Consider the following 17,531-nt stretch of genomic DNA (forward strand, 5'->3'; position numbering starts at 1 on the left):
ATTCATATTCTGCACATCTATCACACCAGTGTTTAATTGCTAAATTGTTGTTACTTCGCCACTACAAGCTATTTATTGCCTTACCTCCTTAATCTTACCTCATTTGCACACACTGTTTATAGATTTTTTTCTGTTGTGTTAATGACTGTATGTTTGTTTATTCCATGTGTAACTGTGTTGTTGTTTGTGTCGCACTGCTTTGCTTTATCTTGGCCAGGTCGCAGTTGTAAATGAGAACTTGTTCTTAACTTGCCTACTTGCCTGAAGTGGGACTGAAATAGTGGAGGCAGCTCCTGTTTTCTTTGCAACTTGCGGTAACTCTCCGTGGTTCTAAATCAATAGTTGTTTTGTAGTACGAATATGTCGGAAACATTAACTTGCTTGACCATGCTGTAGGTCTTGTAACTGTTTGTTACATGCAATATGCTTTGTGGACTTCACCGGACAGAGGTTGCTCTCCGGTTTTCTGCCACTGTGTCTTCTTATTGTCTCGGCTTTAGGCTTATATATCATGGTGGCAAAGCATCTAGACTAACAGGTTATAGCGCAACAACGCAATTTACATAACACATACGTTGTAATATGGCTTATTTTTTCTGGCTTGGTTCCCCCAGTGATTTTACCCACGCACCGTTTAATGCTCATTGGAGATGGGCTATTATTTTTCAAATGAGATGAGATTGGGTAGCAGGTCACTTTAATATAATATAATATAATATAGTATAACTGTCTTTGAATTATTATTGTCACCAACGTGAAAACAAATGTTCTTATTACAAGGGTTAAAAAACACTACATGTTGAAATTAATGTTTTAACACTGGATGATAATGTTGGCAGAGTGAATTCCGTAGATGAGAATGATGATAGGGGTTGAGGAGGTTTCTGCATTCTGGAGAGCCAGTATGTTTTATTGATGATGATAGGGGTTGAGGAGGTTTCTGCATTCTGGAGAGCCAGTATGTTGTATTGATGATGATAGAGGGTTGAGGAGGTTTCTGCATTCTGGAGAGCCAGCAGGTTTTATTGATGATGATAGGGGTTGAGGAGGTTTCTGTATTCTGGAGAGCCAGTATGTTGTATTGATGATGATAGGGGTTGAGGAGGTTTCTGTATTCTGGGGAGACTGTATGTTTTATTGCAATGGTGAAGAGGCACGGCTAGAGATTGAAATGTGTTTTAGCAGCACAGCGGTGTGAGATTTATAGTTTAATAATGCAGGAAGAGGTATGTCCAGGAGTCCTAACCATTTTACAGCACAATTCAACATATGTTCCACGTTGGTTCAGCATAATTTTATTGAAATGATGTGGAAACAACGTTGATTCAACAAGTGTGTGCCCAGTGGGATAGCTCGAAAACACTTCACTTATTGAAATTTGCATTGAGAGTGTGTCGAGGAGCGCATTTCCCCATTGAGAAAAAATAAGTCAGAAAACGATATGTTTGATTGTGAATATTTATGGAAAACTGTACAAAGTCTCAATATGAATAACTTGAACAGTTCTCTAAAGGCTGAACTCTGTCTAATTATTTGAGCAATGTGAATTAAACAAGAATCTCTGCTTGTGAAATTCTCCAAAATGTTCAGTATTTCTTGGCAGAGATTGCTTTCTCCTCCTAAGGTTCTCCTGTAATTCACTGATGACAGAACCCGATAGAGTGGAGAGTTTAAGCATAACCAGGCCAACAGTTAAACATTTTATCCAATGATGCGTTTAGTCAAACTGAACTTTATAAATCAGATGGTATTCCACTCTAACCAGCTACAATCTCTGCCAACCCCGCTGTTGGAATACTGCCAATAAATGTCTGGATGAAAAATCTATTCCGTTGCATCCATCAATGAGTCATGTTCTCTTCAAATATTTTTCAGTGACTTAGTATTAAAAACTGGGGATATAAAGAGGTATGTTTTAGCACATGCCACCAAATATGAATATAATACATTAGGACAAATGGACTAGGAGATACAATGGCTTTAATTCCTTGAGTTCGGATACTGAGATCACTGTGCTCCAAAAGTCCAATTTATCGTCCATTGCTTCATTGGATCCCATTCACTTCCATAGACCATGAAGTGGCCCTCATTTTCAGATAGTGGAATGAGTTACAGCCAATTTAACCACTCTGTATTTCACCTACCCACATGTAGCTTTTAATCTTTAAAGGCGTCCTCATGCTTCCTAGCCGAAAAGGTTCGGTAGTGTTTTCTTATCTGGAGGCAAGCCGAAGTTCAGAGTCAACACCTAAGCCTCTTTGTTGGTGATTGGTCAACAGTCGCGATTCTTCAAAAAAGTATTTTTTGTCATTCAACTAGAGATGACTCAATTTCCTGCACATTTTGTAATTGAAAAATACTGCACCAAAAATCTTAGTCAGACGTAAAATTGCGCAACGCAGATCTCTTCAGGAAAAATATAAACATTTATGACAGATATACTGGCTATGGTGTCTTAAAATGGACAAACATCACTATTGCTGCTTTTTTCAAATGTTTCAAGCGGAAGTATTTTAACCTCTTGAAACTAGGGGACACTATTTTTTATTTTTGGAAAAATAACGTTCCCAAAGTAAACCGCCTATTTCTCAGGACCAGATGCTAGAATATGCATATACTTGAGGATAGAAAGGATAGGATAGAAAACACTTAGGATAGAAAACACTCTAAAGTTTCCAAAACTGTAAAAAATATTGTCTGTGAGTATAACATAACTGATATTGCAGGCGAAATCCTGAGAAAAATCCAATCAGGAAGTGACTCTTATTTTGAAACCCCTGTCCTTCTATGCATCCCTATTGCCCATTGAAAGGGATATCAACCAGATTCCTTTTTCTGTGGCTTCCCTAAGGTGTCTACAGCCTTTAGACGTAGTTTCAGGCCTTTATTTTGAAGAATGAGCGTAAACGACTACATTGCGTCAGTGGCCACCTGATGGCTATCAGAGTGATTATTGCGTAAAAGACAGAGGTAGTCATTTTTCCTCTTGCTCCTACTGAAAAGCCAATTGTCCCGGTTGATATATTATCGAATAGATAATTCTAAAAAATGTTTGCCCTGTTTCTGTCAATATTATGGACATCATTTTGATTTTTTGTTGTCGTGACCTCTATTTCCGATGGATTTCTCAACAAAAGGAGGTATTTTGGGTATAAAAATATCTTTGTGGAATAAAAGGAACATTTGCTGTCTAACTGGGAGTCTCGTCAGTGAAAACATCCGAAGATCATCAAAGGTAAACGGTTAATTTGATAGCTTTTCTGATTTTCGTGACCAAGCTTCCTGCTGCTAGCTGGACATAATGCTATGCTAGGCTATCGATGAACTTACACAAACGCTTGTCTTGCTTTGGCTGTAAAGCATAACTTCAAAATCTGAGATGACAGGGTGATTAACAAAAGGCTAAGCTGTGTTTCACTATATTTCACTTGTGATTTCATGAATATGAATATTTTCTAGTAATATTTTTTGACCGTTGCGCTATGCTAATTAGTGTAGTTGATGACAATTCTCCCGGATCCGGGATGGGTAGTTCCAAGAGGTTTTAATTGAGTAGGCAAGCACTTGTCGAGTCGGCTAGACGCCAGCCGAACTGAAGCATGCTGACTCCTAAAGAAGGTGAGGGATGGAAGCAGGATAGAAGAGTATATAGCATAAACATAGAACATAGGAAAACATAACAAGACCAGCTGACAATGAGGTACCAAATAAACAGACAGGAGTTGGTTGGCTATGTGAGCTCTGAGTGGTTCCTTTGTTAATAGGAAAGCCAGATCATCAGATAGAGAGCGCTCTCATCTGCCCACATACCGCTTACAGTTATGGGTCTTATTATTTACATTGGTACAAAAGCTTCCATACAGAAGAAGAAGGTCAAAAAGGTTACACGTCACTCTGATATAGTGTTGATTAAACTGGGCATCACTCGCTTAATAACATCAATGACCATTGGTCTTGAGTTCCATGCTGCTGTTGATTATGCAGTCAGTGAGTCAATGGCTCTGCTTGACTGACGTCATTCTCTGAAGTTGAATGAGACTCCATTCCTGGAATATATGCTTTGAATGAAGATCCTTCCATGTTGTGTTCAAGTATAAGGACCTGCACAATGCAATGGTGTGACCCTGTGTAAACTCAGGAGAAATTTGAAATTATATCTCCACAGTAAGCATTGTAAATGGTAAGAAGTGATCACATCTGCCTTATACACTACATGACCAAAAGTATGTGGACACCTGCTAGTCGAACATCTCTTTCTTAAATCATTCTTAAATCATTCTTAAATCTTGGACATTAACATGGAGTTGGTCCCCCCCTTTGCTGCTACAACAGCCTCAAGTCTCTGGAAAGGCTTCCCACTAGATGTTGGAACATTGCTGCGGGAACTTGCTTCCATTCAGCCACAAGAGCATTAGTGAGGTTGGGCACTGATGTTTGGCGACTAGGCCTGGCTTGCAGTCGGCATTCCAATCCCAAATATATTCCATGGGGTTGAGGTCAGGTCTCTGTGCAAGCCAGTCAACTTCTTCCTCACTTTGTGCATGGGGGCATAGTCATGCTGAAACAAGAATGGGCCTTCCCCAAATGGTTGCCGCAAAGTTAGAAGCACAGAATCGTCTAGAATGTCATTGTATTCTGGAGCATTAAGATTTTCCTTCACTGGAACTAAGGAGCCTATCCCAAACCATGATAAACAGCCCCAGACCATTCTTCCTCCTCCACCACCAAACGTTTACAGTTGGCACTATGCATTGGGGCAGGTAACGTTCTCCTGACATCTGCCAAACCCAGATTAGTCCATCAGACTGCAGGATGGTGAAGCGTGATTCAACACTCCAGAGAACGTTTTTCCACTGCACCAGACTCCAATGGCGGTAAACTTTACACCCTGCTCCCGAGACGCTTGGCATTGCGCATGGTGATATTAGGCTTGTGTGCGGCTGCTCGGCCATAGAAACCCATTTCATAAAGCTACAGTTATTATGCTGACACTGCTTCCAGAGGCAGTTTAGACCTCGGTACTGAGTGTTGCAACCGAGCACAGATGATTTTGCGCGCTACACGCTTCAGAACTCTGCCTTTCCGTTCTGTCAGTTGTGTGGCCTACCACTTTGTGGCTGAGCCGTTGTTCACAATAACAGCCCTTACAGTTGACCATGGAAGCTCTAGCAGGGCAGAAATTTGAAAAAAACCTGAATTGTTAGAAAGGTGGCATCCTACGACAGTGCCACATTGAAAGTCACTGAGCTCTTCAGTAAGGCCAATCTACTGCCATTGTTTGTCTATGGAGATTGCATGGCTTTGTGCTCAATTGTATACACCTGTCAGCAACAGGTGTGGCTGAAATAGCCAAATTCACTAATATGAAGGGGTGTTCACATACTTTTGTATATATAGTGTATGTACTGTAGGCATATTGTGTTGTACTATACAACGGCATTCCACTGAGTTTCCCTGTTCATGTACATAAACAAATGACCTAGTCAATTGACTCCTCTTGCCCTCTAGCAGATTGAACATAATAAGATGTGCTGTTGTAATACAATAAATCTTGCAGAGAGTAAATTTCAAAAATACCTTTATGTAAAAAACAGTTTAATGGCATCTAAATGCCTTTTAAATAGACCTTAGTGGATTTAGTGACGCCCTTGTCCCATGGCATGAAACACTTTTTTAAAAACCTTTATTTAACTAGGCAAGTCAGTCATAACTGGGTTACGTTCATGTCAAACATATCATACACACAATGGCATTCTTATGTAGAGTGTAGAGCATACAAAAACACTGCTTCATTCTACGGGAGGACATTTCAGGGATGTCACTGTTGTATTAGTATAACTCACATTAATCTCAATGAATCTCAAAGACAATGTTTGTTAACTAAAGCAAACCATGTAAAATAGCCCCATTAAGTGTAATGAATCCATTAGGACAGAAATTGATTTGTCTTTATGGTGGATCAATGGCAGGGGAAGGGACGATGAATAGAGGCAGGGGAATAGTGATTTACGCTATTCAGGAAGGACACGTCTCACACTGACACCTCCAGGGATGGAAATAGGGTAGTTGGTGTTCGGAAATTGATGACCAATTCATTTGCTGTTGGGGGACAAGCCAGAGGAGCACACGTGTCAGGTAGATTCCAATGACTCTACACCTCTATCTAGAATGTTAAGAGCACTATCTGGAACATTCTAAGACTTAGCTTTTCAATCATTTCATGTGTGCCCTCCACAAAAGCGTACACCGGTGGGAACTCTCCATGGATTGTTTTGAGATATATTCATGCCATTCATGCCAGTTATTTGGTGCAGCTTTGCATCTCTCTCTTTAATTAGAATAGAAGGCGCTTCACAATGAGAAGGAGCAGGAATTCAGGGAGTGATAGGAATCATCCTCTTTTGTCCTCTGATTTATCAGACTGAACAGTGAAATATTTCTCTCATTTTAATCACTGTTCCCCTGAATTGAAACAGGCCCAGGCAGAGCGAGCTACTGCAAATGCAGCTCCTTCTATGAATAGCAGAGTGGGTCCTATATTGAAATGCGCTGCACAATATTAGACGCCTCACACTTTTATGTATACCGCTGCTTTCTTGTGTATATAGCTGTGTATATGCCATCATTATTTATGGCCGACTGTATTGCTTGTTGACGTAGGCACAGACAATAAACAGAGTAGCCATGGTACACTTTATTTCAAAAAGTGACATTCATCTTAATACACTGCTTAATAAAGATCGCTTTCGTCCATGGCAATCTTCTCCAATTCGATGTATCTCAACAACACAGGCTGTATGGAGAGTGGCATTCAGATTCTGCCCATCTCTGAGCGTCCTGGCCCGGCAATTGATCCGCATACAGAGTGGAGTGTTGGTTCACCGTGGTGGAGACACAATGAGATCAGTCCACAGCCTCCCTCCATATTCTCTCGCCCATGACTGTTAAACTGCTGCTGATGTGCCATTAAGAGTCGCTCACATCCTCTCTCTCTCTCCTCATTATCATAAGTTCTTCTCCCTCTCTTCCCTCTCCTCCCGATCACTTCAAAACTGTTGGGCCATTGTTTACTGAATCCCCAGCCTCCCGGGGTCTGATAAGGGCCAGACCGGTGACTGGAATGGATTTATTGGGCACCGTCGTCCAGTGAGGTTTAATTAAAGAGCTCTATCGGTGAAAAGAAAGGCACACTAGAGCAGTCACTGAAGGTAAGAGGGTAGGAGACCCCAGATCTCTAGTGGAATACATATTTAATCACACGGAGCATAAGAGGTTCCGCTTTTAAAGGGCCCCGGTTGATTTTTTTTGCCATGACTTGAATGGCAAGTACTCTGAGAGACAGGCTAGTGATCCCTCAGTGATGGAGGAAGAGAGGTGTTTTCAGACTCATCTCCCTTACTCCCTGTTTAAGGCCGTGAATCCCAGGGATCCCATTTCTAAAGTCAATCGAATTAAAATATATTTTAAAAAATAATGCTGATTTTCCAAGCTATATGGATTTACTCTCTCAAGAGGTCGGAAGTTAAAAGGTTGTAAATATTTATTTGGAAGAATAGATAGTCATAGCGTCTCATGAATATGGATCAGGCGCCAGCGTCAAGTGGAGAGGCAGCGGGTTACTAAAATGACAGTGCAGCAGTAAGTGGTACTTCAAATTAAACAATTAAGGTAATAATACAAGAGGCCCGATTTCATTTGGATTGTGAGTTACTCTTCCAAAACCCATTTACTAGCTAAAAGTACTTGAAATGTGACCCCTGGCTATATTGATTTCACATTTAGTGTTGATTTGGGGGCTTCTTTGCTCACCACAAACTGTTATTGAATTAGGTTTATCTTTCTATTAGATTCTAATGGGGCCTCATTTTTCTGGTAGTGCTAAAGTGAATACAACTGTCTGGGTTATTTCACTGTATATATTATTGGACCCTAGATATTTGGGGTGGACAATGGAATGTGGTAATTAAATCTTCAATTCCATTTTCACTGTGTTTTGGACCCGTTTTAAACACTATGTTGGCGCTACAGACTTCTGGGTTGTACCATTGGATGATGTCTTCTGCATCTGCTGATACCAACCATTAGCTAATTTTTCTACAAAGAGATAATAAGAAATCCCATATTGTCTATAATACTGTAAGCTCACATAGTTGCTGTCACAAACTTTAAACTCCACACAGTTGTCACTTACTAATTGGATATTAATTTCCCACTGAGTAAACCATTTCTGTACTTACAGCATTATTATGATTACATTTTCTATCATGGTTTTGTTCATTTGTTTATTGACATTTGTCAATACAACTCATGCATGTAACTGTTATTGTCAAATGTTACTTCATGTTCGACTTGTCGTCCTGATTGTCCTGAACAGAAAATGGCAAACACTTCAATGTTAGGCTAAATATGAAGGCAGAGCATGCAGATTAATGAAAGTAGTGCATTTCAGCTTGTTTTGTTGTGGTTACAATGAAGTTAACACCACATTTAATGCACAGTGCTGCGTTATTATAGGATTGTGCTGTATGCTTATCTACCTGCAGTGACATTTCTATGACGATGAGAAAGAAGACTTAGGCTTTCAAAAGATAAAAAGCAGTGAAGGTAGAAGTCTAACATTGACAGATATATGACAGCGAGTAAGTAATATTACTGGCGTGTAAGCGATTGGAAAAGGGATTCCGAAACAGACACATGACAGAAGGAGATTGAGCGTGACCTTACCTGATAGGTCTCTGCCAACGCCTAGAGCCAGGCCATCTTTGATCCAAAGGACAACACCATGGTAGCCAGGAATGGAGCAGGGCAGGGTGACGGGCTGGCCGGCCACTACCACCAGGTCCTGGGGCTGCTGGGAGAACATGGCCTGGACCCCTGGAGAAACACACAGAAAGATAGATGAACAGTCAGATACTATGATCCAGTTCTATAAGACATTCAAAGATATCACCTTCAAAACAGCTAACCAAAAAAGGACTGGTGGAAGCACCTAACTCAAATGGACTGGCACAAACACCTAACCCAAACAGACTGGCACAAACACCTAACCCAAACAGACTGGCACAAACACCTAACCCAAACAGACTGGTGCAAACACCAAACCTAACAAAAATCGAACCCAGAAGGACTGTTGCAAACACCAAACCCCTAACCCAACAAGATAGGTGCATTAGAGTTGTTCCACTTTGCTGAAACTCTACAACAGAAAAGCAATCTTCATTTACATAGGATTTCACACATGCAGATTGGCTGCTCGCATGACACACACTCGAAATCACAGCCCTGTCTGCTAACACCACATCTCTGGCAGCCATTCCCTCACACTCACATTAATGTACTTCATCCATTCCCTTTATTAGCCGCATGGTGCTACCAGAGCTCAGGCAGAAAGTGCGGTGTGACGGACCCCATTAGGGGTAGGGAGGGGGTGGTGGGGTAGGGAGGGGGTACTGGAGGTGCAGTCGGGGAATGGCACTTAGTGAGACGTGTCACTGACATGCAGAGTGTTGGTGAGCATGTTGAGGCTCTGATATCTTTGAAGCTATCTCCCTCTGAGTCCACCTGAACAGCAGCCCTCCATCCCCTTCTCCTTGGCATCCTACCACACTGTAGCACAAAGACCATTGGGTAATTGGAAGGTCTTCTGAGAGGAATAGCAGAGAGAAAAAAAGCCTTTTAAAGTCAGCCTGTCATCTGGGCCATAGTTCTCGCCTGCTTGCGTCTCGCTGTCATCATCTGAAGCTGGGGTTGGCTGAGATGTTAGCCTCTCCAGCACATTGTGTTTACCAGGAGGTAAAGCACGGTGTTCGGCTTACTATAATGTAAAGACAGGCAATGCATCTTGGGATGGGGGGGAATAAGGAAGGAATCTCGACAAGTGACGTGGTCTCAGATCAATAAGACAGACTCTCGTTGATTTCTCTCCTTTCTTTTTATCTTATTTTTTAAAACTTTCAAGTGAAATTGTTGTGCAAAGTTTAGGATGGCCTTGGCTTTCCCTCTTATGTACACACAAAAAACCCAATCCACACACAAACAAAGAAAATAATGAAGAGATATGTGCTTCCCCCCTGATAATTCTGTTGCAATATGTCCAAGGGGAATAAAAGTGGCAGATAGGAGAGGAAAGGTAACGGATTGCAATAATAGCAATAACAACAAACATAGTAAATGATGTTCCTGTCTTTAATGCACCTCTATCTACACAACATATCGGAATTGCTTACAATAATCCTGTTCTTTCATGCTTTGGGTTGTTGTTTTCCTATTTTCTGATAGTAATTACAGAGAAAAAACAGATTAGCTTTGTTTTTACAACATTAACACAAAGCAGAGAGAGGGACAATAATAGATGATAGAAATATAAACACAATGTCTTTACATCAGTGTAAGTATTACATTAGTAAACACATCAGTCAAATTTAGTCCTGTGACCGATGAAACATGAGTGATAGCTAGTTAAAGGTAAACACAAGTCTCCATATTGATTTATACAAATTCTCCCCCACTGTATGCCACATCTCGTGCATGCGCCCTCATTATTAAATCAACATCTGAAAAAATGAGCTGAGAATCTGTAAGCATACAGTATACTGGGCTATTCATCTTCGGGAACACGACGGGCCTCTCTGGCATGTTTTCCTGTGACGTTTTTGTTGTGTTGGCCTTGGGTATACTACCCAGACAGCCTTGTTCCGACTCCCCTAGGAGGGGTATATCTTGGCTGCACGCAGTGAACCAGTCAGTGCTCAGACACATGGTAGGAGAGACGGCAGCTTGTGAAATCTCTTGGCATGTGAGAGAAGAAGAGAATGCAAGAAAATTAGCTTATTTTCCGCTCTCTATCCTCTCAGTCAGGATTGCTATTATCAACCACTTCAACCTGTGCTGTAATTGATTTAATGTCGGAGGCGTCTCCGCCTTGGCAGCACTAATACCCCCATACCTTCTCCCCCTTCTAACCCGCTGTTCAAATCCCTTCTCCCCACCCTGTCAAAATCCTTCCCGTCATTGTAACAAATTAGACAGATTAGGATGATTTTCTCAGAGGTTGTCACAGCCTCTCTTCCTCCTGCATCAGGTCTTCAACTCACCAGTAATTATTATTATTCACAGCCTAGGATGATTATTTTAATTACTACCAACATCTAATTAAAACGGTAATGAAAAATAATTCAATGCCAAAAAAACATGCTAACCTAAATATTCCCTTCTGGAGATACTCTGTTTCAAGACAGTAGCTTGGTTTCCATCCAATTGGCAACAGATTTTCAAGTTAATATTCTAAAATCTGCATAAAGGAAATATGCACACTACACACATTATGCACAAATTCCAGGTTCACTAGGTGAATAGAGACTAGATCAAACAGTGCCAAAGCTATTGTTAACCCCCCCCAGTATTCATAAACCACCCCCTTAGTTGATGAAAGAGCCATTCTCCACAGACATAAATGCGGGAGCACAGAGGTTTCTCAAGAGTACAGCCTCTCATAGACCCATACAGACGTAGGAGGGCTGCAGAAGTCTGTGGTAGAGAGAGAGGGGGAGAGAGAAGCTGGGAGATTAAGAGGTGCCCACCCACAGAGAAAAACAAGGTCCACCTGGTGTGGCCACTTGAGCAGCAAAATGGAGATCTGCTTCATTCACGTAAAAAGGCTATCTATGGCAGTCCACATATGTAGGTCACCAGAGGAGCACTGAGAACAGGGTAGGGGTGGGGGTTAGGGAGGATGGGTGGATGGGGAAGGGATGGGGGAGCAGAGTAAGCCCATTTAAGACTGGAGGTCCTTCAGCAGTGTCGGTGAAGTCACAGCCCTGTGCGTCGTACAAGGCTATGTCGCATCTGCCAGCTTTCGGCTCCGTTGGACAGCAGGGCGGCTTTAGCGGAGCCCCCTCATTTACCTCCTCCTCTTCCTCCCTGGGCCAGCTGCAGGGGCAGCCGAGCATGACGTGCAGTGGAGTGGAGACAACAGATTCCTCTCCTCCTCTCCTCCTCCTCTCCTCCTCCTCTCCCCATGCAGAAGAATGGTGGGTCGATAACACCAGATGATCAAAAATGAGGAGTGAGAGACAAAAAAAAGTGGAGCAAGAAAAACCCAGCCGATTTTATAATAACAAATAGACAGTGAATGAAAAAAATGGTGGGGTTTTGGAGGTGCTGGTAGCTGGAGAGAATGCTGATTTCAGTGAGGCTCAGGTGCTGGAGGAGACAGAAGAGAGCAGAAATCCCTCTTAATAACGCTTTATTAACTTCTGCTAATGGAGGAAGATGAGAATGAGCCTTGTGAAATGTCTAGACAAAGCAATATGCTGAGATAAATGGGGCCTGATTAGAGGGGTCAGGTGTGTGTGTGTGTGTGTGTGTATGTGTGTAGGAATGTGGTGGCATTTGTAGAGATAGTGTAGACACCAGGTGACGATCACTGACGACAACCTGAGGGAGGGAGGTAGGGAGGCTTCCCCACCTAGCAACACCTCCTCAAGCTTAAACCTCTCACCTGTTTTCACAAAAAAAAAATATAAAAAAGCGCTGACCAGTTAATTCTCCATTTTTCTGTGAATGGGAGGTATGTTTCTCTCAGATGGAGATATCAGAGTGCCACTACATGATACCTTGGTGCGTCTCTGTCTGCAGCAATAGAATAAATGGGGTCTATCCTTTGTTGTGTTTCAAGTAGGGCCATATAGAACATGAATACCTCTCACCATTGACCCATCGGCCTCCCGACCTCTGCTCAACCCCTGAGTGAACTTGCAGCTGCATCTATCCCTATTTAACTAACACAAATCACTGCTCATTCACACAACGCATTTTGATTGAACTCTGTGGGTCAATTGATTAATTAAAGGCGGCAGACCTATGATTGGGAATGAAGGGCTGAGGGTTCTGGAGGAAGCAGGCTGTTAGAGGCGCTGAGCAGGTCCACATAATGCCTGTATGAGTACATTGCCTTCACCTAATGTTTTAATTTCACTTCAGATCATTTGTTTACAGTTGGATGGTGATTGCGTTTCCACACACTCCACACACTTCACCCATCGCTAACGGCCTCGCTGCGGGCCCCAATCTCACCGCTGTCTGCCAATCAGACCTAGAAATTACCATTAGAGCCACACATCCAGTCCACTTGAGATTACTAATCAGAGCAGCGGCTGCCCAACGCCTGTCATGCCGTCCGCGTTGCCTGGAGCTCAGCTACGGATCATAAGCAGGGACTATTATCCCCCCTGGTCTTCACATTTCCTCAGCCCTGAGAGAGCTAGAGAGAAGGTGGAATGTACAATAGGGAAGGTAGTTTTGTGACAACTTTGGCCGAGCACATGGTATGACTTCCCTGACGGCTATATTGGCATGGATATGCCAATCACCTGCCCCTCCTAACATCCCTCCCTATACCTCCTCTCCCACCCACTGGGCATGCTGTGTCTGTGTATTCATTTGCTGGGGGCGGCAGCTCCGTCTCCTAATCCTGTGCCTGTTTTCCATGGGGACTGTCTGCCGAGCCCAGCTACCTCTAATGAGAGTGTGAAATTAATGAATAAATCCCATCATTATTGTGTTTTCCTTTTCAACATCCAAGGCAACCTCAGTCATGTTAGAATCACCATCCACTCAGCTAGTGGGCCCCCACAGTTCCATTTCCTCCTGCCCAAAGATGAAAAGTGCCCCACAGAAGACAGATAGGAAAATTATCTAAACGCAGCGACAGGCTTTAAATTTACCTGTGCCGAGGCGATGTGAGTTATTTGAGGACACAATAATGGGTAAAAGGACTCCAGCAGTTCTCCACTAATCCAAGCCTGAGGACCAAAGTAAACACAAGCCCCAGCAATATGGATTACTGTATCTAAGCCCATCTCTCTCTAATTGAATTCTGCCTATTGGGCCTAACCTGATGTCTGGATCAATCTGAGCTCCCCACCTCTCTGCCTATATCTCCATAGCCAAATGTTTATCTACAGCTCATCCTTCCGGCTTATCACCCAATATATCGCTTTGGCTCCCTAATTCTCCTCACTCAATCCCCAACAAGGCACATCTTAAAACTGTGCATCCATATGTGCGATGTGTAGATTCCACAAAAAAGAAAGACACCAGAGAATGTGGACCAGCAAGTCAGGGAGGTCAGTGGATGAAGATTCATTTTACACTGGACCAACAAGTGTTAAAAATCGGGGATTAAAATAACTTCTTTCAGAAGGGCAGACCGCACTAACATTTTATAATAATAATAAAACAACTTTATTTAACGAGGCAAGTCAGTTAAGAATAAATTCTTGACGACCTACCCTGGCCAAACCCGGACAACTCTGGGCCAATTGTGCGCCACCCTATGGGACTCCCAATCACGGACGGATGTGATGGGACTGTAGTGACGCCTCTTGCACTGAGATGCAGTGCCTTAGACCGCTGCGCCACTCGGGAGCCCTAATGCAGTCTTACTTTAAAAAGTAATCTTCCTTTGCTGGGAATGTGATACAAAGTTGCATAAATATGACAGCACTTCCATGTCATTGGATTTTTGCACGGATTTTTGATTCATGTATTCCAGTGTATTCACTTCTGGGTTTTATGGGAATAAGATAACAAGAATACTAAATGAATTAATTGAATGTGATTCTCAACTGTAAACAATGTCTGTACTACATCTGTCTCTGCTGAGGGAGTCATAAACATCATACATTAGTAAATGATCTTTGAAGCCATACTAGACTACACCATACACACAGCACTCTCAATTCTATGTAATTTCTCCTCAAATGGCTTTGTTCCAACTCAAACCCCGATCATTTGGCCTCGCATCCAACTTATTAGAGTAAAATGCCACATTGTGATTGACAGCAGAAATGTACAATGCATCCCCCTCCATCTCGCCGCCAGTTGTCCTTCCTCCTGGAGACAGAGACACATGCTCTTGCCCTTCATCGCCACACGCTGATCAGTCACACACTAACCACTCCACCACTCCCTCTCCGACTGACAGTGCTGGGGCCATGATTGACGCATTTAATTATCTGGAGCGCAATCACTAATTCGACTACCTCACAGAACCGTGCTGTGAGGTGCATCAATTAATTAGTAGGGCATAAAGCAGAAAGCCACAGTGCATAATACTCAAAGTCGTGGCATTTTCCTGAGTTTCTTTCATTAGGTATGAGGATAAGCTAGCTAGTTGCTTCGCTATACTGACTCCCTGCACTACTTATCAATCTCTTTTGTTTCTTCCATTACTTCTAGACTGGACCGTGGGGACTAAGTGGCTGACAGGAAGTGAGGTGAGGCTGGACAATTATGAGGATGTGATGCATGAAGCGTTTGAATAACATTAACTTCAGCAAGGTGAGGCCACGGCTGAGGCCCTACACCTCATCTATCTCTATTGTGCTAAACACCAATCAGATTGAAAAATAAGGGTCTTCTGTGGAGCACTGTTGGCACTGAAATCACTCCATAGTCATCCCCTTTTGAGATAGCTAACATACTGTATGATATTCCCTGGTACCCCACAAAAGACTAAAATGGATGAGTTAGAGATTTAATGGATTCCTTTGCTATGATATACTTAGCTTTATGACATCATACTGGGACCTGATTACATGTTATCATGTTCTGAAGGTCAACTTCAAATCAATGGTCATTATAATCTTATCTATTATGATATTATAATAATTAATGACATAGGAAAATAGTACTGAGGAGATTGCGGGTCACCACGTCAGTCAGTCCCATATTAACTTTTCAAGTATTTATCATTAATTGACTTCTTAATAGAGCTTAATATGCCAATTATAAGGTCACTTTCCTGATGTTTGGTCACCTTGATATTTCATTGCATTCCCACACACACACAAGTATCGTAATATGAGCTTGGTTCTATAGTCATTTTTGTTGCCATTTTGTTATTGACATAGCCTTGTTCTGTTCGATGTTCTCTACCTACAGTATATAGTACTCTAAATATCCCAATGCATGTTGTTAAGTTTAAAAGAACACAAGAAACAAAATTGCTTACACCATTCAAACCAATGAGGGTTTGGAAATTAAAAGTAAATTATGTCAGAATCATCTTTTAGCCGATAGAACCTTATAGTCCAAGCACTCGTAGTAGATAATAACCTTTAAATGATGTTTGCTTGAAAGCAAGATAAGACACTTTGCTATTCTTAATTTTTTTCTCTTCTGAAATATTCTGGATCTCTTCAGAGGGATTCTTTGAGCACAGAATGTCTGAAGCAGTCTGACTAACTGACACTTCAAATGAAAGGGCCTGGAGATGGACAAATGGTTAGCTTGCCAGCCAAGAATAACTCACTTTTGATATGCAGATGTAAATTAACTGGTATTACACCTGAAGCCTATGCACTGAAAGGCTTTAAGTGAGCTGTTCAGAAAATCAAATTCATTCGAATTGCTTTTGTCTTCATCCCAGTTACTGACAATTACATTTGATGTAGAACAAGCATTTTGAAAGACAGTCCATAAGAAATTAGGGTAATCATCATGGAATTTTTTTTTTTTGCGGCAACCAGGAAAGAATCCACGTCTTCATGACAAAGCTACAATTCTATGTATTAGTGATGATGGGCCAAAACGATGAAGTTCGAAGTTAGATTTTTTTTATAGATTCAGACTAGGTTCAGACTAGCCTCAAGGTTTTTCTCTTCTCTCCTGCCTGAATAATTAGATGAATTGTCTGAGCTGCACATTACATCATGTATTGGCTTTTCTGGATACTTCATCAATGTGGACAAAACTGAATCCCTCAGCCACAGCTTGCAAAGATATAGCAATAGTTAGCAATAATGAACATTTCATAAAGTGGCTGTGGAATCCATTAGATGAGGCATTGCATTGATGTATGTATCATCCCTCAGAATGTACGAACCCATTTTTCTCACCCGGCCACTGCTAAAACAAATAAGCCAACATATCCACCAGGCCCTCTCTGCAATGTGATGGCTGCTGTTCTTATGAAGATTTGTCTCTGAGACTGTAAATACATGGAGCAGGAAAGATAAACACTGCAGCCGCGGGAAGCCTGTGTATTTATGCCCGCTCTCGCGCTGCTCGTTAGTGGAACAGGACAGTTGCTGAGGCACAATCAAGACGGATTGCTTCCAATGATGAGTTAAAAAAATTACAAATGGCAACGAGAGACAGCCTCATAGACACACTCTCTATCATCAGCCACAGGGGCAGGAAAGAAAAAATATTGTTTCTACGGAATACAGACATTTGAGTATCTAGTGCCAGAAACCTTTATTAAATCTTTCTGGCCTGCATCTTTCTTTCAGTTGGCATAAAATCAAGTCAAAAGAGCTTTAAGGCTTCAAAAGTTACAGAATGGATTCTTAAGTCATGTTCTGTCCTAAGATAATTCTGTATCCACATTTTTATAATAGACGGGAAGGAGGGCTAATGGAAATGGCTAGCCAGACAGCCTTTTGAGTTTTTTAAGTGTTCAAATGTAGTAGAGATAAATATAAAGTTGGCCTATCATATTTTATTAGGGCTTTTTGATGTAAACA

The 17,531-nt window shown here is 41.8% G+C and overlaps 1 protein-coding gene across 2 annotated transcripts in view; it reads right to left on the reverse strand.

Annotated features, from left to right (window-relative positions):
- Positions 1-17,531, reverse strand: part of LOC139386104 (kin of IRRE-like protein 3) — a 209,729-nt gene that overhangs the window by 75,062 nt on the left and 117,136 nt on the right. For both annotated transcript variants that reach the window (XM_071131532.1, XM_071131531.1), the window contains exon 2: positions 8,725-8,874. In XM_071131532.1, coding sequence (XP_070987633.1) covers positions 8,725-8,874 — 150 coding nt within the window. The remainder of the gene's footprint in view (positions 1-8,724; positions 8,875-17,531) is intronic.

The sequence above is a fragment of the Oncorhynchus clarkii genome, chromosome 27, assembly GCF_045791955.1.
Source record: "Oncorhynchus clarkii lewisi isolate Uvic-CL-2024 chromosome 27, UVic_Ocla_1.0, whole genome shotgun sequence".
In the NCBI taxonomy this organism is placed as follows: domain Eukaryota; kingdom Metazoa; phylum Chordata; class Actinopteri; order Salmoniformes; family Salmonidae; genus Oncorhynchus; species Oncorhynchus clarkii.